Consider the following 25,192-nt stretch of genomic DNA (forward strand, 5'->3'; position numbering starts at 1 on the left):
ACCAAGTTCCTCGAACTTCACACACTCCCGCTCCTTCCTTACTTCCTTCCCTCTGATAAGCACAATCGTGAATGACGAAGACGGATAAGTTGTGATCGAAAGGCGTCGTCTTGTTCAACACACTAGACATCTGCGCAATTAATCTTTTCCTTATCATCTCCATCATTTGCATCAAGCGTACTATCCCTTACTGCAAGCAACTACCCGCGATGTCTCCCACAAAGCTCCCTAAGCCAATCATTCCAAACTGCAAAACCATCATGTTAGTTCGCTCTCATTGGCACTCTTTTTGAATGTTCATCATTCTTACTTGATGTCTCTGGATCCTGGCCTTCGGTAGGAAATGCACAATCCCTTTCCATACATGGAAACACTTCCTCTTCGAGCCAAAGGTGAGATCTCATGGTATCTTTGCACATTTTCTTCTTCTTTGCGGTTTCGATGTCAAAGTATTTGTTGTTGAGGAGCATGCATTGTTGCTAGCACTCGGGCAAGGCGCTGATGTCGATTGACTGATCAGTGGGCTTGGCTGTGACTGAGAGTGCGGTGGCTGCGAGGAGGAGCCAGTGAGAGAGTTGCATGATGTCGAATATCTTGTAGATGTTGGGATCAAGAAAGATGGAAAAGAAGGTCAGAGATATCGGTATATATATGTCTGACTCCGTTGCGATGACTCTTAGCAACGTGGAAACAATTCACTCAATCGACCGCACGTTGGTCAAGATGCTTGGATAGATAATCACAAGGGCATCAGATCAGTCAGCCAGCCATACTTGAACTCTCAATGGTACTCCGAGTACCTATCTAGTTGTCCAAGTCAACTCTAAAAAATTGCAGACAAAAGGAAGCTAGCAAGTCAAGTCCAGAACAGCAAAAAGAGGAGTCAAGTGCCCCCTGCGAGAATCGAACTCGCGCTTTTCCGATTCCGACGACCGTATACCAGACCTTCGTGATCTGGCCGTCTCCGACTTACTCTGCTTGTGTTTGCAAGACATCAGTTACAGAACGTGCTAACCACTGCACTAAAGGGGCTGGAAGATTATTTCTACGGCAGTCTTGGTGAATGATATAGGCAAGAGTCTTCAGTGAAGGTTCAAAGGAAGAACGACAAAGCGGATTGACTGTTCACCTGACCCAAAACTTACCTTTCCCAATCCTGCAACCATAAACACCACGCGGCTGGATTGGCAAGAAAAGTATTGTTTGTCTGTGAGAGAGACTTACACCTTTTCCAATCTACATAACAATAGCATTTGCTGCGCTTTCCGGCCAAATACAACTTTGTTCCTTACTCTGCTTATTGCTAAAGCGCTCTCTACAACCCTGATGTCTCTGATATAGATGTAACTCTCAGCGGCAGTGAACGGTCGTCGTGTTCAGACCTTCTGGCTGCTCACAGAGGAAGCTGCTTCAACAGCACGTCCTTCCTTCCATCCATCGCTTCGCTTCCTCACCCAATCAACAAGTACATTTAAAGAGAAGGAGACAGATTGTTTTGATCGAAGGGTAGTCGTTCTTATTCAACACTCTACATATCTTCATCTCCCCCATTCTCAGTCCTTCTCATTCCATCTCATTCCATCATTTGCATCAACAGAGAAGATTCTACTTTCCACCCTTGCCAGTCGGGATCTGGAAGAAGACAGCAGGCTCTCCATTCTTGAAGGCCTTGTCAACTCTGTAGAAGCCCTTGCGGTCGAATTGCATAATATCATCTTCCTTCAACTCAGCAACATTGCAATCAGCCAAACACTCGGTCAGACTCGAAGTGTTGGGGTTCAAGAACTTTTCAAAGTCATCCTCTTCCTCGAGTTTATCCTTGGTGAGAAGATAGTCAAATTCGTAGAGTTTGACGGGGATGAGCTCTTGGTCAGTGGACAGCCAAGTGACCTTCTTGGAAGTCTTCTTGACGTCGCCTTGGAGGTGCAGCTCCAACTCCATGGCGGAAATGGGTGCGTTGCCGCTGAGGGTGGCAAGAGGAGATTTGAGCGCGTCGACGACGTTGGTGGACTTGGACTTGACGATGGCGTTGCCCCAGTTCATGAGGGTGATTTCCTCGCCTTCGGTAAAGGAGGCGGCGTCGACTTGGTCGAGGAGAATGTTCTTGCTGAAGACGACCTTCTTCTGGCCGACGGCGGGGTTCTTGGCGTGCAAGTCCTTGAGATCGGTGTGGGTGGCAGGAGCGCCAGTGACGGTGACGGTAACCTTGTCCTTGCTGTCGATGGCGGTGTAACGACCAGCGATGGGGTCAATGTGCTTCTTGTTGGTAGCCCAGATCTTGGTCCAGTCCATCAAGGTGATAGACTTGGAAGGACCTTGGGAAAGGATAAACTCCTGGAGAGCAGGAACAGTCATACCACGACGACGGATACCTCTGACGGTAGGCATACGGGGATCGTCCCAGCCCCAAACGTCACCCTTGTCAACAATTTTTGTCAGCTTGCGCTTGGATAAGAAAGTGCGGACAAAGGCCATGCGGGCAAAGTTCCAGTTGTAGACGTGGCGCAGATCCATGGCCTTGAGCATCCACTGGAATTGGGCATCACGGTCATTGTACTCGGTGGTACGGAGTGCATGAGTGACACCCTCGACAGCATCAACAACAGGGCAGGCAAAGTCGTAGGTGGGGTAGATCTTCCAGGCATCGCCAGTGCGGTGATGAGCCTGAGGGTTGCAACGGTAGATAACGGGATCACGCATAGCACCGTTGGGGTCCTGCATGTTGATCTTTGCACGGATGAACCAGGTGGTGCCCTCGGGGGTGCCCTTCTTCATCTCCTCAAAGTGAGCAAGGTTGTCCTCGATAGAGTCGTTGCGGTGCTTTGAGTCGATAAGCTTCATGCGCTCGTCACGGAGCTGCTCCTGAGGAGTGTTGTCGGCGTAGGCGTGACCGCTCTTGATCATCTTGACGCAAGCATCGTACAGCTCCTGGAAGTAGTCGGAAGTGTGGGTGACCTGATCAGGCTTGATTCCCATGAGCTCGAGGTCCTTTACTATCGAATCCTCGAATTCCTGCTTCTCGTTGGAGGGGTTGGTGTCGTCGAATCTCAAGATCATCTTGCCCTGGTACTTTTTGTGCGCAAAGTAGTCGTTGAGCAAGGCAGCCTTTGCGTGACCGATGTGGAGGTAACCCGAGGGCTCTGGGGGGAAACGAGTGACGACGCCCTTGTCGGTGCCCTCGAGACCAATGTCGTAGTTGCCCTGGTCCGACTTGCCCTCGGCCTTCTTGGCCATCTCCTTGCCACGGCTGGCCAGCTCGACAACGGGACGCTCCGACTCTTCGATGAAGTTGAACCAGCGGCTGACATTGATGTAGAGGCCCTGCTTGATGACGGACGAGTGGGCAATGCGGTTGCCGCGGATGGCCTTCCAGACATCGAGGTCGGCGTCGGTGGCTGAGTAGCCAACAATGTATGTGCGGAGGGTGAGGTGTGCGTCGAGCTCGGCGATGGGACCCTCAATCTGCTTGAGGTTGAGAGGCTTGAAGGCCTCTGCGCGCTTCTGCCATTCGGCGATTTGTGCTGCTGCCATGATTGGTGTTTTGGTGTGACGAAACAGAAGTTAGTTCAATTGTGAATTTCAAAAGAGTCAAGCTCAACCCCGCCGCGTCACAAGTCGTGCGCCAAGACTTTTGCTGGACCCTTCACTCTTACACATGAATCCCTTGGGAAAGCAATGCTATCACCGTCTATAGTACAAAGAGTCATTGAACAAGAATGGAAAGCTATAATTACAGTCAAGAAGAATGTAATAACAAAAGCAACAGAAGCAATTCGCTAGGCACAACTCCCCCATCCCTTTCGCCTAGCGCTATGCATAAAAAAATACTTCTCAATCAACCAGCCACTTTCAAAAAAATCAATACCATCGTCCTTTGCTCTCTACAGCCAAGCTTGCCAAAGCGCATCTGTCGTACACAGATTCTTGGGCTCGGTAGCCTTGGCTACAAGATCAAGCACACTCTGACTGGCAGGCAAGTTCTTTGCATCGGGCTCCTTGGCCATGGCGACTGCCTTTTTGACAATGCCCGTAGCATTGCGGTACACGTGCTCACGCAACTCTCCATCTTTGATGCTCTGCTTGTGCTGCTGTAGCGACCAGAAGTTCATCTCGTCACGGATGAAGATGCTGAGCTGTCCTTCGAGATCCGAAGTGTTACTCTCTGTCTCATCCTGGTTGTTGCCTCCGTTACCTGAGTTGGTAGGAGTGGGAGCGGCAGGTGGAGTCGATGTTGTGGGCGACGAAGACGAGTCGGTCAGACAGCGAGCAATAGCCATAAGAGCTGCCACGAAGATGCCCTCGGTGTGGATCGGGCCCATCAGCGTCTGCAAGTTGGGCGTCAAACGGAAAGGCACAGCTTCTGGGTTGTGGAAGTAAGGCTTGGCCGCAGCCATTGCAGGAACCAACTCCGATCCCCAAATGTTACCAGTGCCGCGCGAGATGGACATCTTGTGAGGATAACGCATCGTCATGTGCATAGTGAACGTGATGAATGTCAGAGCAGCCAACTGTGCAGAGAATTGCCGACGGAAAAGCCAGAGCGAGTCGTACGAAGGATATGTCTGCTGGAAGTAGTCCTGAACAACGTCGTTCGGAACAAACTTCTCTTGAATCGCGTTGAAAGTCTCCAGGCGAATGCTTGCAGCCTGCTCGGGTTTTTGCTGGAACCAAAGGTCAGTATCTCGTTCTGTTGTGGTGCCGTTGATATTGCTTACCGGTGTCAAGGCGCGGAGCTTGTCAATCTGGAACAAGACCGGATCATCCTTGTTGATGCCGTTACGACGACAGTAGTCTTCGTAGATTCCTTGCAAACTAATGTACGAAGCATCATCTTGTAGCATACGGATGCCAGGAGACAAAGGAATGATCAGCGGTAGGTGGAACTGCAAGTTGCGACGTCTGCTCTCCTTCTTCTTAGCAAGGATGCTGTTGAAGATTCTGAACAATTGCAGAACTCTCTCCTCGCGTCTGCTGTGTCTGGCTGTCGGGTGTACGATGGCAAATGGATGTACGCTTCCATCATGGCCACGAATGGTCAATCTCCTATGACAACCAGTGACGCCTCTGACGAGCTCAACATCAGGCAAGAATCGCTCAATCCTGACAAAGTCTTGGTTCTTATCACGATGCTGCAGGTATTGTCCAGGCACCTCAACCTCGTCAAACTTCAAGAAACGGAATTCAGCCAGATGAGTAGTCTGTTCAAGATGCCACTTGGACGTTCTACGATCGAGCTTCTCTTCGAATCTGTCTCTCCATCTCCGAAGCTTTGCAATGTATTCGAACATTGATGGCTTCTTGGTCACAAAGTCGGCTTCGAATGACTTGCGAATGTGAGCTGGTAAAATAGACTCCGCGAATCGAGTGATGTTAGCCTCGGTTGATGGCGGCAAGTTTACACCTTGAGCGTATGAAGTAGGGTATCTGCCAACATACGCCAGGCCATCGTTCAGCAGAGCGACAATGAGACGGTAGGCATCTTCGTCCAGAGTACACTTGAAGTACTTCTGAACCTGATCAACCATAGTCTCCATGGACAGGGCCAACAGAGGGAATGCCGTCTTGAGCGTCTGAGTGAGCTCTTCAGTGTGATCCCAAGGCTTCTTGGGCTTGGCTGGCTCGGCCGCTTCGGGTTTGGCGGGCTGGTTTGCATCCTGACCTTCGACCTTGGGTTGGGGAGTGCCACTGGCAGTTTCTCCATTGGGCTTGGCCTCTGGCTTGACGGCTTCACCAGGTGTAGCAGCTCCTGCTTGTTTAGCTCGTGCCTGCTTCTCCCTGGCTTCTTTCTGCTCTTGACTTCTCTTGATGACCGACATATCTTCGCGGCTGGTACGCAGCTGGAAGTAAAGTGCTTGAGGGTATGTCTTTGCAAGCTTGCTCAAGATTCCATGAGCAATGTTGGCTTCACTGGGTGTACGAGACAAGTTGTTGAGCAGTTGAGGAATGAAGGTGATCCAGTACCACACAGGAGTCTCTCCCTTAAAGTTCTCGAATGCCTTTGCGAGCGTGTTTTCTGCGTCATCCAAACTGAGAAGCCAAAGGATTCTGCTGAGAAGCTTCCTCGACTTGGCACTCTTGTATTGACCAGCGGCTTCGAGGTAGCAACTGATGGCAGCGCTAGCCTTGTCGATGCTCTCGTCAGGCTTCTCCTTGAAGAGCATGTCGTTGTATCTACCCCATTCGCTCCAAGCCTTTGGAAGCTTGATGTCAAAGTAGAGAGCAGTACCGAATGCGTCATTAGCTTCTTCCTTGTGGTTGAGCTTGGCCAAGAACATGCCCTTGAGAGTGTAGAATTCTGCCTTCTGCTGAGCTCCAAAGTAGTTAAGATTGGTGTTGTTGATCACGTCTAGCCCGCTGGTGAGCTCGTTACGGTTCTGGTAACAGCACTTGGCCTGTTCCCTCAGCTTGAGGAAAGCTTCTTGGATCTCGATGTTAGGCAAGGTGTAAATCCTGCTGAGTTGAGTGATGCAGACGTCAGGCATCTGGTGCTTGCGAGCGACATGTGCAAAACGATTGATGATCCAAGCAGTCTCGTGGTAGCCACGGTAAGCATACGATTGGCCAGTAGCGTTGCCCTGGTTGGTAGTTGGCAGCAGCGTCAGGTATGTTCTGTTGATAAGCTGGAAGATATGTTGACGCCAGGTGACCAAGTCTTGCCATGAGTTGATGTCGTCCCAGAAGTTGGGCAGCCTGTCTCTCCAAGTGCCAAGCAGAAGCTTAAGCTCTTGACTTTTGACATCGAGATTGGCAGATGTGGTTTGAGCCAGGCTGCTGCAAATCACGCTTGCATCATGCAGTTCGACCAAGTTCTGGAAATTCTGTAGCAATCCGATATGAGCCTGTGTGATTTGCTTGGGAAGCTTGTGCCAGTTCTTGATCGAAAGTTGAATGTTCTCATCGCAGATGCGGTTAAAGTCTTGTTGAGTTTCGGTCTTGTTGTGAAGCTTGAGCAGCGACATGAAGGCCTGGAAGAACATGCGGCGGGGAGTGGGAGCATCAGAGACAGCCTTGATTATAGTGTCCAACTGAGCTCGGTTGTCAGGCTCCTCCCAAGCATCAAAGTTGCGCCAGGTTGCTTCGAGGAACAGGTCGTTCAAGTTCTCGTGCTTAGCGAAGTCACCCAAAATCTCCCATTGCTGAAGTTTCTCGGCGCAGTACACCCAGTGATCTTCCCAGAGCATGTATTCACCGGGTGAAAACGCAATCGAGCCAGTACGAGCCTTGATCTGAGCCTGCTCGTACATTGCTTGAGCCTTGTCCCAGACACCATTCTGCTCGTATGAAAGAGCAGCGTTCGTCTCCACGAATTGGCATCTTCTGCGCCAAGTTCCGTAGAAGAGATCGTCTTCCTGCAGAGTAGCATACAGTTCAACAAGAGCGTCTAGATTACTCTCGCGGATGGCCGGAGTATCGACAATGGGCTTCATTGCCAATTCTTCAATGTACGTGGCTGCGCTGTACCAAGCATTGTAGTTCTTCGCTTGGAACTTGAGGACATGTGGTGGGAACTTGACACGAGGTCTGGCACGGACTATGCCATCGATCAAAGTAGCAACACAGTTCGGGCGTTTGTCGGTCTGGCGTTGATGGAAGTCCTTAGTAAGGAGATTGATAAGCCCAGTCTCCATATCTTCACGGTCGTCTCTCGAGAGACTGGACCAGATCAATGGGAAGTAGGCAGCCCAGATGTCATGAGCAAGGTTTGAGTCGGTGTGCTGGAGATTGGCCAATGGTTCGAGGACATCCTTCGTCTTGATTTCGCCCAGCTCTTGCACGAATCGCTTGTGGCTTGCAATGAAATTCTCAAATTCAGAGTCGAGCATGAGATCAGCAAGTCGTGGATCTGTGGACATTGTGTTGAAGAGCTTTGAGGCAGGCAAGCACTTGAAATCATCATTGTGCAGTCTCAAGGAAGTGTTCATGTCGATTGAGCCAAACATGAGGTGAATGACTTGACTCAGCCAGAAGCTGTCGGCAAGGACGTCCCATTGCTGCTCAGCTAGCAACTTGAAGAAGCGGTTGGCAGCTGTACGACTGAGATTGCGATCGTAGATGGTCATGAAACGTGTACGCATGGGAATGTCAGGACTTCTAAGACCAATGAGGAAAGCATGCTCCATGCGCACAGCCAATTCGGATCTAAAGATTTTGGGATCCTCATAGATGCGGATGACCAGGTCCAGGAACTTGTGGTAGAGTGTCAAGTCGGATCGGTTCTCAAACATGAGCATCTTCTGCAACACTGCCGTCTTCTCCTTGAGGGTAGGAACCGGTTCCGTCGAGTTGAACACCCACTCCTCAACCATACTAAGGATCTTCTCGCAAAGCATGTTGTTTTGAGATCTTTCGACAAGCGAGGCAAGGACACTCAGATAAGGCCTGCGCTGCTCTCCGAGAGCTGCAATGCGGGCTGATAGCATCTCAATCACTCTGATGATCAGGACAGTGTTAAGGTCAACCTCTTGAGGATTGCCAGGAAGCTGGGCTGCGACTCCATTGGCAGTGGCGACTTGCTGTGGCATTTGAGCTGCAAGGTGGTTCTTCGCAAGATTGCCTTGGAGGGCCTTGAGAAGAGCGGGAATGTGGGTATCCACACTATCGGCCTTGCGTTGCGAAAGCGTCCAGAGAATGTTGATGCCAGCGGTCTGAACTTGAGTGTCTTTGCCAGTAGCCGACATACAATCACCCGCAAGAGTAGAGAGAAAATTGACAAACTCATCTGTCGGACTCTCGGCGTCAGGCAAGTCTTCCTCTGATTGCTGCAGGGGAACCGCATCCAGGATTGCATTCATCAATGGCTTCAATTCGGGGAAGCCTTCGACAGGCTTATTACAATGTAAGCAATCTTGAATCTCGGCACTCTCGCTTTTCAATGATTTGGCGAGCAGCTTTTGTAGTTGAGGCAAGCGAGCAACAATCCACTCATCAGACTTGGCGTTGACAAGCGAGCGGAGCATCTGCAAAGTGTTGATGACACGGCTGGTCCAAGGCTCCATCTTCTCATCCTGCTTGGGCTCGGAGAGGAGGATCGGTTCAGTAACTTTGGGGAACATGGCATCGACATCAACATCATCCCAATATCCTGGCGACAGGAAACGCCAAAGCAACTCCAGTGACTTTCTTATTGTCTCATTGGCGGATGGAGAAGGACGCTCCTTGCCTTCTTTCGCATCCTTACCCTCTTCGGTAGAGCTTGGGACAGGGAACCTCTCAGGCAAGATGGCGATGAAGTTTACCATGTATTTGATCATCATGGTGCGGAGAGCGTAAGAGGCTGAAGCAGCCTTCTTGTTTACAGCAGGCGCCTCGCTACCAGGAGACTGGGATGCAGAGAGCGACCCGTTCTCCTTCACGGTACGTTCTTCCCAATGCCAGATCATGCTGAAAAGGTTGATAGCCAGTCTTTTGTTTTCGGTGGAAGGATTGGGCAGTTGCGCGACCTTATTGAGCGAAGGGATGATGATGGATGCGAAAGATTCTCTAGCCTCATAGAAGAGGTCAGGGTGCCTGACAAGGAACTGGAAAATGCTGGTGAGCTGTGGGGTGTTCGATGTCTCTTCACTTAGTATGCGACGAGGAATACGAGTCCAGGCAGGCGCTCTTGCTTGCTCACTACCGGTTCGCTTGATGAGAACAGGCTCAAGAATTTCAAGAGCCTGCATAACAAGCGGTCGACCTTCAGCCTGGTGTGCTCCCAGCAGCTTGCCGTAGATTTGCACAACAATCTTAGCCGGGGTGTCGTAATGGGCGATGAAATATGAGATCAGCGCGTAAGAAGCGTACTTGTTGATGGTGTCCTCAAGTCTGATGTACGTCCAGCCAAACATTATCACATCCTTTCGTGCATCGGAAAGCATGTTGTGGTGGTATTTGAGGAGCATCGATGTCAGCTGTATCAACTCCATCCTTGACTGGTCAACGCCAGGCTGAGTAGGATCTTCGGAAATGTCGCTATTGGCTTGCGGCTTCCACAACTTGGCGTGCACAATGTCGGTCATGGACTTGTCGAACAGCTCAGTACCCTTGTTGTTGCCAAACAGGCTTTCCCAATTGCGCTGGATGTCCATGGCAAAGATGGGATTTAAGATGTAGTGGAATACGAACGACTTCATGCGTGGTGTCTTCTGACGGTTGGTGTAGATATCAATACAGCGCACTGCGACCGAACGTCGGTACTCGACTGAGGTGCTGGTGATGATGAATTCGTATATGAAGTGGAACAAGCGGTGCGACTCTGCAAGCTCGTCGTTGGCGCAAGCTTGGACAAGATCAAAGAAGAAATCAAGATCATTCGGCTTCTGAGACAAGTATCTGGTGAGAATAATCATGAGATGATCTCCAACCTGCTCGACTGGCAGACGAAGAGATGAAGCCAATGTCTTGTTTTGCAACTTCTGTTGCAGTGACTGGGCAGCCTCGAACAGAGCCAATCTAGTCTTGTCATGGTTTGTGAGCCAGGCACGACACTCAGGGAACTCTGACAAAGACAGGGCGACGTGAACAGCATTGACTGCTGCTTGGTCCTTCTCAACATCGGTCAGTCCTTCTCCAGTCAGTGGTGCCCAGAAGGCATCCGACTCCATCACAGCTGTTCGCAAAGGTGCAGCTGCCTTGTCAGAGAGAATCTGAGCGAAGAACCTGCCCTTTGCCTCATCCTTCAGGTTTGCGCTGAAGTGTTCCAGTGCTTCCTTTGAGTAGTGGTTGAGATACTTGATCAATGGCTCACGGAAAGGACTGAAATGAGTTCTGCGAAGACTACGCTCAAGTTCAAGAACCCTTTCGACCAGCGTAGGGAGGAACTGCACAGCCGCGGCAGGAAGAAGATGGAAGACACCGAAGATTGCGGTGACAACACGCATCTTGGGGTTCTGCTCGATGAGGGAGAATGAAACCTTTTGCAAGCTTTGCGCGTCTGCAATGTGCTTCATATGGTCCAGAAGACGAGAGCCAATCTCTACCTTGAAGTAGTTGGTGAGAAGTTGGAGAAGTGTGCGCAGGCCTTCGAGTCCCTCTACACTGAGCTTACGAGGGTCCTGGACATTCATGAGGATTGGTCTCAAACCGCTCTGAAGAAGATCCTTAGGTAGCTTTTGAGTGGCTTGCAGTACTATTTGCAGACCGGCATTGGCTGTCGTCTTGACCTCGGTGTTTCTCGAATACAGTGATTTGAAGAAAACGGTAATGATACGACTGCGATGTTGCGCGTGCGGAGAATTGTTAAAAGCAGGCAGGCGAATAGCAGTAGTCAGAAGGCGAAGGCAAGACACCCTGAGGTTGACTATCGATTCGGCACTTCTGTGCTCCATCGGCTTCGGTGCAAGAGTCTCGTCTTCTGCGTCCGCCAGAGCCAATGTCTCCATAAGTGATCGGTTGAGGCGGTCTTCAAACTGCAAGACTTCATTCTCCATGTCCAGACAGAAGTTCAATGCGTCAATGTATCCTATCTGCACTGAGAAAGGCAACGCTCTAAGAGGCTTGTTGAAGATAGGTTGAAGGACCAGCTCCTTGACTGGCTTCACGATTTCGTACAGCTTAGCACCAACGACTTCTGCAAGCAGTCGAAGACCATCTTGAGCTGCCTCGCGAACATGTCGGTTCATATGCGACACTTCTCCAACGAGTTTGTTAGACACGTTGTGTAGAAGAGTGTTCGCTGCGCCAATGTCAGAGGTCGGTGTGCCTTCGTTGCACTTTCTGATGATGGCCTGCAGCACGTCTTTGGCTTGAACACGGACATTGGCAGGAAGGTCTTGAGGCATATCCTTCATGACAAAGAAGAGCGCTCGGATAAGTTCCAACTGACGATCCTTCAACCAAGCAGCGCTGAAGTTGAGCTTGTTGACAATGTAATCGATACCAGCAGTACCTCCAGATTTCGAGAACCATTCTTCCTCGAAACAGTGATGGATGAGCGATTTCGTGAGATCGCGGAAGAACGGTAAACGCTCAACACGCTCTTCTGCTCCAAAAATCATGGCTGCTGACTTCCACATAGTGTCCAATGCGGTGAAAGCAACATCGCGAACCTCTGCAGAGTCTGAAGATAAGGTATCGGCGATAGCGTCCGCGATCACTCTACTATCGACGAAGACAGGACCCTCGCCGGACAACGGCTCAAAGGGTCGCTTGGTGTGCTTCTCTTGACCGAGTGACCTGCCGAGTTCAAGAATTGTCAAATGCTTGTAGAGTCCATCCAGAAAAGGTACCACGTCCTGTTTGAGCTCAGGGACTGCAGCAGCCAGCATAGCCGCCTTGATCAACTTGAGTAGGGTTGCTTGCTGAGCATCTTTCTTTGCGACAGATTTCTCGCGCTCCGATTTCGAGAACAGGTCATGACCGACATCGTAGTTCTTATCGAACAAGTCGTTGGCCTGCAAGCGGACGAGTCTCGCAAAGTCTTCAGGGAGATTGTCGTATCCGACCAGAAGTTTGATTTGTGTCTTGACAAGGTTGAGTGCTTGTTGCTTGTGGAATGCATCAGACTTCTTTGCTGCTGCTGCCTTGGGTTGTTCTCGAAGCTTGTCAATAGCGACATCAATTCCGAGCCTTGCAGGGAATGCTCTGTCCTTCATAGAACCAATGAGCTTGATGTCGTAGCTGGCTTCGTCATCTGCATATGGCTTGTACTCCAAAGCAGGAGGCGAGGTAAGGAACTTCCTGTTGCGACCTCCGAGCTTACCAAGAATACGCATAGTAGTGTGAGCATGGAAGTGGCTGTAAGGTTGAGGTTTGAGGTGGTCCCAGAGAGCAGCCATCAGCTCGTCAATGACAGGAGCCATGATGGGATCGAGATAATCAGCTGTAAGATTATCAACGCAGAGTTCCAGGGTACGAAGACCTTGCGCGATGAGCTCGGAACCAGCGCGAAGAGCAACAACAAGCGGTCTCATCAGGTAGCTTAGGTGAGGTAGCAGATGACTAAGGCGAGCAGGTACGGTCAGAGACAGTTCAACAAAGAGGTCTCTATCTTGCGGCTTGCGTGCAGAGGTGAGCAAGTTGTTCAGCACTTCCAACAGCATCTCAAGCAAAGGTAGAATCTCCTTGTATAGATTCTCAAATCTGCCACCGCCAATACTTCTGAACAGTGATCTGAGCAGTAGGAAGTAGTTTGTAGGGTCTTCGGCAGTCACCGACAATTCAATCGACCTTGTGATGAGTTTTGTGACATGAGGCAGTAAAACTTGCTCGTTTTGTGCGGAGAAAAGGGTGACAGCCATGAAGGATAGCTTGAAGAGCCTGAGAAGTACACTGGATTTCTGTACATCAGAAGTGCCGACTTCTTCAAGTCTACCCATCAAGAATTGCAACATCATACCGCAGAACGCAGGAGACGTTGCCTCACTAGCAAGCAAGAACTGGGCGATGTGCAGAAGAGCTGGGTGGTCGAAGATCATTTCGTAGAGGTGTGGGATCTCGGCTTGGAAGACTTCGTGGAATGTGGCAGGGTCGATGTGATGGAAGATGGTTGCAAAAGTTTCGAGAAGGTCTTTTTCCTCCTTTCCGCTGCTCATCATGTGGTTGTTGGCCAGGAACTCGACTGGGTTCATCATAGGTGTTTCTGTGGGGGTCTTCTCTGCGTTGTAGTAACGGAACACTTGAGCACCCTCGTGGAACAGCTTGATTAGTACGTTGACTTCCTCGGCGTTGAACCCATATGAAACATCTTGCCAGTTAGGAGGAACGTTGGCTGCATCCATTTCGTCGCGAATACGCGTAGGGTTGGAAGCACGCAACGAATAGAATAGCGTCTTTAGGCCGTGCAGGAGGTTCTTGAACAAGAATTTGTTGTCAGCAACAGGGTCGGATCCGCGGTCTCTGAGGCTGTTGGTCTTGATGGGTGTTGCATTGAAGATGTCGATCTCATCCCATTCTGGCTTCTGGTTGACGTCTGCGAGGTAGTTTTCGGCTCCAGCCTCCATTGTGGTCTCGGCATACTGTGCGGAGGCCTTGACAGCGTTGTGGTACTGGCGGTTCATCGATGCGAATTTCTCGCCAATTGCATTCAAGACCAGTGTGAGGAAGTAACGCGCATCTTGCTTGTCTTCAACCTTGGCCATACACTCAGCCATATTGAGCAGTAGCTTCGCGCTCATGGTCTGGAAACTGGTGCCTGGATAGTCGTCGTGCAGGTTCTTTGTGTAGACAAAGATGCTCTTCTCGATCTGCGCAGGCGTCAAGTTTTCTCTCACATGATGAATCAAATCGGCCAACATGGTGAAAGCTAGAGGTCGTAATGTCTCGTACACCGTCAAACCGTCACCGATCAGAGTGCGTTCGTCGAGCAATTCGTCCAGCTTTGGCAAAAATATCGTCCTGATGTTAAAGTTGACAATGTGTCTGATGGCCACCAAAAGCTCCTTTCGTGCACTAGACTTTTCTCTTGGACAGTCCTGGAGAAGACGCACAACAATCTCTGGAAGCTCGCGCAAGAAATCTGCCAGCATTTTCTGATAGACACGCAGCAAGTAGGCCAAGAAACTCATAGTCTTGACCTGAGCAGTGACGAGCTCTCCAAAGGCCGCACGGTTCTTGATATCCTTGGCCACACCGACAAAGGTTGTTCCTCGTTCTCTTGCCTCCTCGTGTGCTCTCTTTTGCGGTCCAGCTTGGAGTGAAAGAATTGACTTGATACGATGAACGAATGCTTCCACGTTTTTTGCTACCATGCTGCGGTGTGCTTGAAAGATGCTGACGACAATGATAGGACATTCTGCGACGAGCTTGAAAGACTGGGTTCCTTTTTGAAGTTGTCGGGTTTGAGGCTGGTCGTTACCGACGTCTGCGGTCAGAGATGTGGTCGATGCAACTGGTGATGCAGGTCTAGGAGAATTGTACTGTGGTGTGCCTGGGGCTACAGCAGAAGAAGAGCCCACGGCTGCTGGTGTGTCGAAGGTATCTTTGACTGTTTGATCCATGGTCTGGAACAGCTCCAGGATGAGGTCCAGGAAGGGCTGGACTTTGCTTGCGCATGAGTTCAGATGGGTCCTTTCGAATTCCATAATGATCTTCATGCAAAGTACAGCATTATCCTCGTTCTCGGTACGCGCGAGTTCCAATAACTTGTCGACAATTTGTGGAGCATACTGATCGGTTACGTCCGGCGTGGACATAGGCAGGCGATGTAGGATCTCGAGGGCGCAGTTTCGTAGTCGCTGTTCCGGTGATGTGCTGATGAAGACTGGAGAACCACTGAGGATGTCGAGTAGTACAGGTACAAACTTTTGCAGAAAGACAGGGTAGGTGGTACCCTGGCACCAATGGTCCATGCCATCACGAATCTCGATGAGGAAGTTACATTTCGTCCTGAGATCTGGATGGGTGGTTAGCAAATGTATCGGCGACACACGAAGCCCGAGACAATCTGTGTCTACCTGTGTTGGAATCGGAGAGTTTGTTCTCGAAGATGTCGAGGTTTCGCTCCGTCATGACTGCGCTGTGCTGTACGACAGCAAGCGATGAGATCGTTCAGCTGAGTCTCAGTAGTCGCCGTCCATTAATAGAGCACTACAGGAATTGTTGCTCGCGTGTGGTTGATTGTGGTGTGGTTTTTGTCGGACGCGCAAAGTACTCTGTAGAGAAGACACGCGGGGTGGAAAGCGAGTCTGGTTTGCGACTTTTGGAGTCTGTAGTGTTTCTGTGTCTTGACAATACACAAGGAAGAGGAATTATAGATCGTAAGGACAGAAGTCAAATGCGCCGATCAACTGTAGCGCAAGAAAGAACAAGCTGCCGTGAAAGAAGATGGTCGTTAAAGGCGTCAAGTGTTGGTACAGCAAGCAAGCTTGCAGCAGCGAGGAACTGCCAAACCAAAGAGGAGGGCGCGACCAGTCGCGAATCCATTTTACGCTAGCCTCCATCACGTTAGCTTCCGTCCCCACGGATCGCCTCCCATTCGTCCATCGCCTTTCCGCATCAAACCGTCCAATTGCCATGTTCTAGCACAATAAAATCAAGTTTGCAAGAGGTTCTGCAAATCACCAGTAATCAGACACAGATGCATATGTAAAAACGATAAATACGTAGCATTTGCAGCCCATCTTCTGTAACTATTCTTCAACTTGTCTTCCGTCTTCAAACCCTCAGATATCAACGCCGTTTCCGTTTCCCATATTCCCCTAGATTTCTCGTGACTTTCCATATAACAACCGTTCCTCTTTCCTCTAGCCGACCCATTTTCTGGCACTCTTGAACATTCTGACCCAAGGGCCAAACTCGCCCCAGGTATCAGACTGATCCTTGGGCATCCAGCTGCCGACCTCCTTGAGAATAGTACGCTCAGGATGAGGCATCATGGCCAGGACACGACCGTCAGGAGTTCTGACACCAGTGATGCCTTGAGGAGATCCGTTGGGGTTGTAAGGGTACTTCTCGGTAGGCTTCAAGTAGTTGTCGACGTAACGCATAGAGACAAGACCCTCGTTCATCAAAGCCTGAGGGCTGGCAGATGATGAGGCACTGGTGTCGAAAGTGGCTTGACCCTCACCGTGGGCAGTGATGATGGGAAGGTACGAGCCAGCCATGCCGTGCAAGAATACACTGGGCTGCTTGGGCTGGTCCATAACCTCGACCATGCAGACACGGGCCTCGTATTGCTCACTGACGTTAGTCTCGAACGTAGGCCAGGTCTCGGCTCCAGGGATGATATCCGTGAGACGCGACAGGAACTGACATCCGTTGCAGACACCAAGGGTGAAAGTGTCCTTTCTCTCAAAGAAGTCCTTGAATTCCTTGCGAGCACCAGAGTGAAGCAAAATGCTCTTGGCCCAACCTTGACCGGCACCAAGGACGTCACCGTACGAGAAACCACCGCAGGCTGCGAGACCGACGAAGGATGCGAGTGACACACGACCAGAAAGAATATCGCTCATGTGGACATCGATGGGTGAGAAGCCAGCAACATTGAAGGCGAATGCCATCTCGGCTTGTCCGTTGACACCCTGCTCACGCAAAATAGCGACGCGAGGCTTAGCGCTGATGGCTGATGAGATGGTGGTGGTCAAGGGCAAGATGTTGTCCTTGGGGTTGAAAGTGAGCTTGTACGAAAGACCAGGGTCCTTGCTGTCGGCGATGTTTGCCATCTCGGCATCAGCACACTCAGGGTTATCTCTGAGGCGCTGCATGGCCACAGAAGTGTTCTGCCATGTTTTTTGCAAGACGTCGCGGCTCTCTCTGTAGACAACATCGGTCTTGTAGTGGAAGGAGATCTCCTGCTTGGTGGCTGCAGGGACTCTACCAATCTTTTTGATCATGCCGGGAGGAGGTCCGCAGCTGGAGAAGCAACGGTTGAATTCAATCTCATCCTTCTTTCTGACCTGGAAGACAGCTCCGATTTCCTCGTTGAACAGAGCCTCAACAACATCCTCAGTCTTGTCAGATGCGGCAATACCGTCAAGCATGACCTCGAGGCCAGTACGGCCAGCGAACATCATCTCGACGAGAGTAGTAAAGAGACCACCATCAGAACGGTCGTGGTAAGCAAGAACAATGCCAGACTCGTGGAGAGACTCGACAGCATCGTAGAAGTCCTTGAGTACCTCGGCATCACGGACATCAGGAGCCTCGTCGCCGACCTTGCCGAAGACTTGAGCAAGAGCAGAACCTCCCAATGCCTTCTTGCCAGCGGCAAGGTCAACAAAGAGCAACACGGTCTCGCCAACATCCTCGAGTCTCGAAAGGGTAGGAGTCCAGGTTCTGTCAATGTGATCAACAGGGGCGAAAGCAGAGATGACCAACGAAAGAGGTGCAGTGACCTCCTTTGCCTGCTTAGTCTTCTCGTCTTGCCACTTCATCTTCATGGACATGGAGTCCTTGCCGACGGGGATAGAGATACCGAGCTCAGGGCAGAGCTCCATACCAATGGCCTCGACAGCCTCGTAGAGAGCAGCACCCTCACCAGGGTGGCCACTTGCAGCCATCCAGTTGGCCGAGAGACGGATTCGCTTGAGTCTGTCAGGGATGCTGGCAGCAGCCAAGTTCATCAACGATTCTGCGACTGACATACGGGCAGAAGCAGCGGCCGAAATGAGAGCAAGCGAAGGGCGCTCACCCATAGCCATGGCCTCACCGGTCTTGACGCCGGGGAGAAGGGAAGTAGCAGTGACCGAAACATCAGCAACAGGAGTCTGCCAAGGACCAACCATCTGGTCACGAACAACGAGACCGCCAACAGATCTATCAGCGATGGTGATCAGGAATGACTTGGAGCCAACGGAAGGCAGGGAGAGAACGCGCTTGACGGCCTCGCCGAAGACGTCCTTGGTGGCAACCTTAGGGAGGTAGGTGGTAAGAGTGCTGTCAAACGAAGGGAGCTTGAGTTTTCTGGACTCCACGATTCTGGACATCTTGGGAGGCTTGCCGAACAGGATCGACATAGGAAGGTCAATAGGGCTGGGGTACTTCTCGGAGTCGCGATCCATCAGAATCAGGCGCTTCTCCTTCTTAGAGGCGCGGTCACTGGCCTGGCCAACAACAGAGAAACCACATCTCTCACGCTTGCAAATCTTCTTAAACAGCTCCAAGCCTTCAGGAGAGACGGCCATGACGTATCGCTCTTGTGCTTCACAGCACCAAATTTGTAGAGGGCTCAGACTGCGGTCGGCGTTGTCAATTTCTCTCAGCTCAAACTTAGCACCGAGTCCAGCATCATGAACAATCTCGGGCAGAGCGTTGGACAGACCGCCAGCGCCAACATCGTGAATGAGCTGGATGGGGTTGTTGGATCCGAGAGAAGTGCAAGTGTTGATGACTTCCTGGGCACGTCTCTGGACTTCGGCATTGCCTCTTTGAACACTGGCAAAGTCGAGTTCGACATTGCTCTCGCCAGACTGAACACTAGAAGCTGCGCCACCTCCGAGACCAATGAGCATAGCGGGGCCACCGAGAACAATGAGAGAAGCGCCGGCGCTGACAAAGTCCTCTGACTTGAGAGCATGCTGAGGGCGGACAGTACCAACACCACCAGCAAGCATGATAGGCTTGTGGTAACCTCTGATCTCAGTAGTGTTGTCATCGATGGGAACCTCGGTGGTCAAGGTACGGAAATAACCAGTAGTGCAGGGTCTTCCGAACTCGTTGTTGAAAGCAGCACTTCCGATAGGAGCCTCAAGCATGATGTCAAGAGCACTGGCGATGTGGCCAGGTCTTCCAACGTCCAATTCCCATGGTTGCTCGTGGCCGGGAATGAGAAGGTCGGAAACGGTGAAACCAGAAAGACCAGCCTTGGGCTTCGAGCCTTGTCCAACAGCTCCTTCGTCACGAATCTCACCACCAGATCCAGTGGCTGCTCCTGGGTAGGGAGAAACGGCGGTAGGGTGGTTGTGAGTCTCGACCTTGGCCAAGAAGTGGACGATTTCCTTGGTCTGCTTCCACTCTCCAGTAGAGTGCTCAGGGGCCCACAGACTGGCGTTTTCACCCTGAAGAACGGCTGCGTTGTCGCTGTAAGCGCTGACAACGTACTCGGGGTGCTTCTTGTGAGTGTTTCTGATCATGCCAAACAAGCTGTTGGGCTTGCGCATGCCGTCGATAGTCCAGTCTGCATTGAACTGCTTGTGTCTGCAGTGCTCCGAGTTGACCTGAGCGAACATGAAAAGCTCAACGTCGATGGGGTTACGCTTCAGTTGATTCGAGTAGGCATCAACCAGGTAGTCGATCTCAGAGGCATCGAGAGCCAGACCAAGTGTGCGGTTAGCCTTTTTAAGAGCCTCCTTGGGGGTGCTTCCTTCAGCAAAGAGATCAATTTCCTGAGCTTCGGCAGGCTCGTGCTCGGCAAACATGAGATTGAGATCGGGAGCTCCAGTTTCGATGGTCTGAGTCATACGGTCGTGAAGCATGTCAGGATTGGGAATATCGTCCTTCTCGGGAGCGTTCTTGAAGCTTGCAGCAATAACCATACCGCGTTCAATACGCTTGATTTGCTTCTCCAGGCCACAGACGTGGGCGATGCTGGTCGCCTTGGAGCTCCATGGTGAGATTGTTCCTGCTCTAGGAGAGACGTAGTAAAGACGAGTAGTGTCGTCTCTCGCGTCACCACCACGGTGAACAGCATCCAGAAGAACTTGAGAAAGTCTGTCTTGAGTGGAGAGTTGAGTTCCGTACTTCAAGAGCTGGTCCAGAGTCTTCAAATTCTCTTGGCTGAGCTCCTGCTTGGGATTGACATAGTGCATCCACACACCGCGCACCTCAGTGGCGCCGATTGCGGCAGCAAGGCGAGCAGTACGGAAACCAGAAAAGGCGGAAGAGCCTGGCAAAGCCAAGTAAGGTGTTTGTGAGGCCATGTTGGGATATGCTGAGCTACCAAGGCTCACACCAGAAGGAAGTGAGATGGATAAAGAAGCGTTCGAATAATGGTCGGCGCGAGATTTTTTGGATGGACGTGGAGGGGGTGCCCAAAACGGCTAGCGTATCATGAACCCTGATAACATTTTTTGACTTCGCTGCCTTTACATGCATTCACTTTGGTGGTTGTTCTTGGATATACACCACTCGACTACTTCACGCGAGTAGCCCCATCGCATAGTAGCGACACCCTATCTGCAGTACACTTGCGGTCTTCTATACATCTCCTTCTACAGTCTGACGTAGTAGGCCACGCACTGACTCGACAACCCCAGCCTCTCCGGCGTTGACATGGGGTATTATCTAAATCGCCGTCAGGATGAGCAATACCGCGAAAATTTTCTAATGAAGCGGGTTTCAAGGCCGATATCGTAGGAAACATTGTTTTTACTAGATCAATCTGTCCTTGCTTTTGAAGCATCAAGTAAAGTGCTGTCAGCGTTGATCTCGTGGACCTTCATGTCCATACCGACCCACAACTTCTTGCCTCTCCACACTACCGTGACGCCTCCGTAGACCGCCCAGGTCCAGATGGGTAGTGCCAAAGTTTCACGAGCGAGCCAAGCGAAGAACCAGACATGGAAAGGTCGACGTTTACCTCCTCTTGGAGGACGTGCGAATGCTGGTGTGTTTTCATCGACTTGGACTGATGCGCCAGAGTGTAGCTTGCAGTAGAGCGTCCAATCGATGTAACACCAGGTGCATACGCTGAGAAGCCAGAACATGGCAAAGGCTGTCCACGTCTGCGGTACGCCAAGTCTGTCGTGGAAGATTGGGAGCGTTGTAAAAGCGAAGGCGCCGTACAGTGAGCATAGAAAACTCTCGGTACCCGGCTCGACGAATGTCGCCAGAGTGACTGTGAACTTCCTGACTCTAAGCCATCTGCTTCTGCGAGCAATGTACTCGGCCACGCTCATTCCAGCCATTGGTTGAATGGCCAGATCACCAAAGACTTGAGCATGCTTGCCCCACTTCTCACCACGCTCTTCTTCCGGAATCTTTCCCTTCCAGAGCAAATCGCCAATGAGATGGTCTTCGCAGATGTTCTCGGAGAAGAAATCGATGCCCTGTCCGTTTGTGAGACTGTTGAGATGGGATTTGCGGAACATGGTCGATTTGCCGACAATGCATGGTGCGATCAAAACAGTGTTGATGGCCGTGTAGAACTTTGCGTGTGCCGAGGACATGAACAGCTCTTCAATCCTTCCACCACCTTCGCTCAAGACGTCCAGGGAGGCATTGTTGGAGGATCGCAATTGGTGTCCTGCGGTACTGGTAGAGACGACTCGGTAGTTGTTGTCAGGATCGCGACCTTCAAGGAGACCTTGTGCACTTTCAGGAAGTGGTGTGCCTGCGATGTCCACGACCAATGGCAGAAGATGGACGAATTTGTTCTTGATGCCTCTGTTGCCGATCAACGTGTCGACCATTCTCCCGCAAGCACCCCTATTGACCCAGACGTTGCAGTCGATGATCCACACAATGTCACCCTTGGCCTCTCTGTATGCCCGACTCATGTTTCTGACTTTCGGGTTGGGTCCGAGCCTCGTGTCTGCAGCATCGCCTTGGAGTTCCGGATCCTCCTCTTCAACCAGTACATGGGCATCGAAACTCGGGTTGTCCTTGATGAGTTGCTGTAGGATCGGGAAGGCCGGGTCTTCGCGATCAGCCACACAAAGAAAGACTGTCAACTTGTCTTTTGGATACTCCTGAAGGAAAGTCGACTCCAGACATTGGTAGAGACTGGGCTCGAGGCCTTTTACAGGCCGGATGATTGTGACATGCGGTGAATCGGGTCCAGAGACTGTCGCTTTCGGCGGAGGACAGGAATAGTGACGCCTCCTGTGTACATTCAGCCTGGTGTACAGTTGTCAAGATTGGACATACTTACAGCTGGGTATAGCCTACGGCGCAAACTAAGGAGACTGCGGCATACCAGACTGTGCAGGCTACCGCAGCTCCAAGTGTGAAGGACGAGAAACGGGCAGCGATACTTCCATCATCGCGAGACACCAACGTCTCTGTAATAGCACTCAATCGGTTCATGCGCTGCGAGTCTTGTGTCTAGAAAGTCAACAACAAGAGACTCCCGACTTGTTGATTTGGAGAGACGAAACACTCGGTCCGACGACTGAGACGTCATCTTTGTCTGGGGGAATACCCTGTCAATCATAGCAACCACTTCTCGGACCATCGAGAACATAGATACCGTCTCTGTTCCTGTCTGAGATAGTTCAATAGTAGATCCAGTAGGTCTTCCTACAATCTTGAGACCGCCCGTATCAGACTGTTTCAATTTCGTTATATTTGCATAGTCCTCTCAATTTCCTCCACGAACCCAACTTTTCCACTTGCCTTGACCAAACATCATGTTCTTAAACATACTTTTGGTGATATCGCGACGAGGAGAGGTACGAGGATCACTAGACTTGCATACAACATAGTCGTGCATGTGAATCCTCTGCTAGTGTCATGCCGGAACGGCTACATTACCTCGTGGTGACCCTATACCATCGACGACCCTTAGAAGCATTGTCAGATGTACCACCCTGACGTCCCAGCCACTTCGTGAGCCGCCGTCAATGCTGATTCGCAGATCACGTCATTACTCAAGAGACATGTGAACATGACCGTGATAAACAGATATGAGCAATTTGATTATGCCGTTGTCTATGGACATGCTTTTGATAAGCATGCTGTCAAAAAGCTAGGTGGACTCCTTTTGTCCCAGTACAGATCAGCTCGCCGGCTGACCCACAAGATCTTCCCGCCTCGATACAAATATTGTTCCAATGATAACGCTCCGGTATAATAGCAAATGCGGCATTGCAATGTGTCGCCAAAGAAGAGAAAAGCAAAGAAAAGCAAGCAAAGAAGAGTCGTCAAGAGCGTGTGTTAGTCTAGGCAGCAACGGCCTTCCAGACCTTGTCGGCTTCGTACTGGCCGATGCGAGCGAAGCAACTTGATAGAGTTGCCTTGATGGTGTCGTTGGTGTGTTTGGGGAATCTGGCAAGTCGTTAGCACTTCCTCAGGGCTGTCATCATATGAGCACATACCTCTTCTTCAGAGCTTTCAACAGATCGACCTTGGTGAGGTTGCTGCCATCAACAGCATCCTTGAACTCGGCCAACTCTGATCCTTGCAGAGGCTTGGGAGCTAGCTTTGCAGCCTTTGTAGAGGCCACACTCATGATAGGTCCTTTCATGCCGCTAGAGGCGCCAATGATGGTCATGGTGTCATTAGTATTTGATCGCGGCATGAGAGGTGCCTTTGGTGGTTTCATCTTGCCATCCAGCTGCATCTGACCACCGCTTGTCTTAGCAGCAGCAACGACTGGCACCGTCGCGGTCTGCCAATAGCTTGTAGAGAAGGGGTTGATGGAAGGTTGGGTGAGAGCTGCAGAGTGTTAGAGATAGCTCACTGGAAGGGGGACGTTGGACTTACGGATGAAGAAGTCAATCTTCATGCTGTCGAGATCGACAGAGGATTCTTCGTGTGAGAGACTCGATAGGCCCTTAGCATCTTCCCAACACAGACCTGTGCTGACCGGCTTGAGATCACCCGTGATCATGTGTCGTTTGTTGTCTGTGGCGTCATCGTCCATAAAGTCGTCCATCTCTTCCGCGTCGCCCACACTCTCCTCGTCATCTTCGCCCTCCGAACCAATGTCCTCACCTTCTTCTGGCTCCTCCCATTCAGCCTCGGAGTCGTAGTCGTAATCAGTATCCTTGCGGAGCTTGCTGAATGGGTTCTTGCGAAGTTTGACGGCGTCTGACGAAGAGACCTTTCGAGAGTAGGTACCAAAGTATGCTGGTCTGACGTCCTCACCAAAGTGGAGATGACGGACGACGAGAGCGCCCAGGAGGTCGGTCGGGCGGTAGTGCTCTCCCGATTCGTCGGTCAGGTCGATCGGGGCCTGTGATGAGCCTTGCAACGACTCAATGACCTCCCGGGCCGTGGGCTGCCAGAGGCCGCGTGAACGCGATCTTTCCTTGGCGAAGAGAGTACTCAAGGAGGATATGGGCGTTGTCGTCGTTGGAAGGCGTTGTAGGACTTTGTCCATCTCGTGTTGTGAAGTCTCTAGCTCGTCGGAACGAATTGAGAGAATGTGAGGTGCACACTTGGTATGTGCCTTGAGTTGAAATGGCAAGAACGTCTTGCGGTAGTCGCTCTGGGTCTGTTGAGGTGACTTTTTTGGAGTTGGCGAGGTCATAGAAACATCGCCATCGAAAGGCTGGGAGCTGGTGCTATCTTGTCTAGCCGGAGAAGGTTGTATCTGTGTTGGCGTGGCTGGCGACTTTTGCGAGGAGGGCATCTTGAAGAAAGAAGCGATCTTGGGTTGTGCCTGGATGACGTTAGTATGCAAACGACAACGAAAGAGTACATGCAGAACGTACTCGTGCTTTCTTCTGCTTTTCCTCCTCTTCTCTGGTCTTCTTCAGGTCCTTTTCCCGTTGCTTTGCTTCCTTCTCTTCATTCTTGCGACGCTTTTCCTCGTCCTTCTTCTGTTTCTCCTCGTCTCTCTTGATCTTCAACTCGGCTCTCTCCTTGTCTTTCTGCTCCTTCTCCAGGCGTCTTTCTTCTTTCTCGGCTGGTGTGTACTTTCTCCGTTTCTTCGGTGGAGCGTTGGGGTCAGCCGGTTGGTTGTTCTCTCCTGATGGAGCACTGCTCAATGTCGAAGTGCTGGGTGCTGGACTGGGCTGGCGGATAGAGTCTTTGTTGTTGGGACTGGCAGTGAGAGGAGGAGTAGGGACCTGGCTCTCTGATTTGGAAACCGATGTCTGGTCATCGTCTGGTAGGGAGCGTTTACGGGAGTGCTCAGGTGATGAGACTTCCATTGGTTCAGCCATGGCTTGGG

General features: G+C 51.1%; 5 protein-coding genes across 5 annotated transcripts; all 5 read right to left on the reverse strand.

Moving 5' to 3' along the window:
• Positions 1-1,605: 1,605 nt before the first annotated feature.
• M436DRAFT_42377 (glutamyl-tRNA synthetase) lies at positions 1,606-3,531 on the reverse strand (the record flags this gene model as incomplete). Its single annotated transcript, XM_013573491.1, has 1 exon — positions 1,606-3,531. One exon carries the CDS (start codon positions 3,529-3,531, stop codon positions 1,606-1,608), a length of 1,926 nt encoding a protein of 641 aa, XP_013428945.1.
• Positions 3,532-3,881: 350 nt separating this feature from the next.
• Positions 3,882-15,426, reverse strand: M436DRAFT_62266 (uncharacterized protein; the record flags this gene model as incomplete). The annotated part of the gene is made up of 2 exons (XM_013573701.1): positions 3,882-15,310; positions 15,372-15,426. 2 exons carry the CDS (start codon positions 15,424-15,426, stop codon positions 3,882-3,884), a joined length of 11,484 nt encoding a protein of 3,827 aa, XP_013429155.1.
• A 734-nt stretch (positions 15,427-16,160) lies between these two features.
• M436DRAFT_80288 (phosphoribosylformylglycinamidine synthase) lies at positions 16,161-20,273 on the reverse strand (the record flags this gene model as incomplete). Its single annotated transcript, XM_013573859.1, has 1 exon — positions 16,161-20,273. One exon carries the CDS (start codon positions 20,271-20,273, stop codon positions 16,161-16,163), a length of 4,113 nt encoding a protein of 1,370 aa, XP_013429313.1.
• Positions 20,274-20,729: 456 nt separating this feature from the next.
• Positions 20,730-22,380, reverse strand: M436DRAFT_42552 (uncharacterized protein; the record flags this gene model as incomplete). The annotated part of the gene is made up of 2 exons (XM_013573525.1): positions 20,730-22,176; positions 22,226-22,380. The coding sequence occupies 2 exons, from the start codon at positions 22,378-22,380 to the stop codon at positions 20,730-20,732; spliced, it is 1,602 nt and encodes a 533-aa protein (XP_013428979.1).
• An 854-nt stretch (positions 22,381-23,234) lies between these two features.
• M436DRAFT_71328 (uncharacterized protein) lies at positions 23,235-25,184 on the reverse strand (the record flags this gene model as incomplete). Its single annotated transcript, XM_013573775.1, has 6 exons — positions 23,235-23,340; positions 23,391-23,730; positions 23,779-24,523; positions 24,554-24,679; positions 24,719-24,762; positions 24,821-25,184. The coding sequence occupies 6 exons, from the start codon at positions 25,182-25,184 to the stop codon at positions 23,235-23,237; spliced, it is 1,725 nt and encodes a 574-aa protein (XP_013429229.1).
• Positions 25,185-25,192: the final 8 nt, after the last annotated feature.

This window comes from Aureobasidium namibiae, assembly GCF_000721765.1.
Source record: "Aureobasidium namibiae CBS 147.97 unplaced genomic scaffold scaffold_5, whole genome shotgun sequence".
In the NCBI taxonomy this organism is placed as follows: Eukaryota; Fungi; Ascomycota; class Dothideomycetes; order Dothideales; family Saccotheciaceae; genus Aureobasidium; species Aureobasidium namibiae.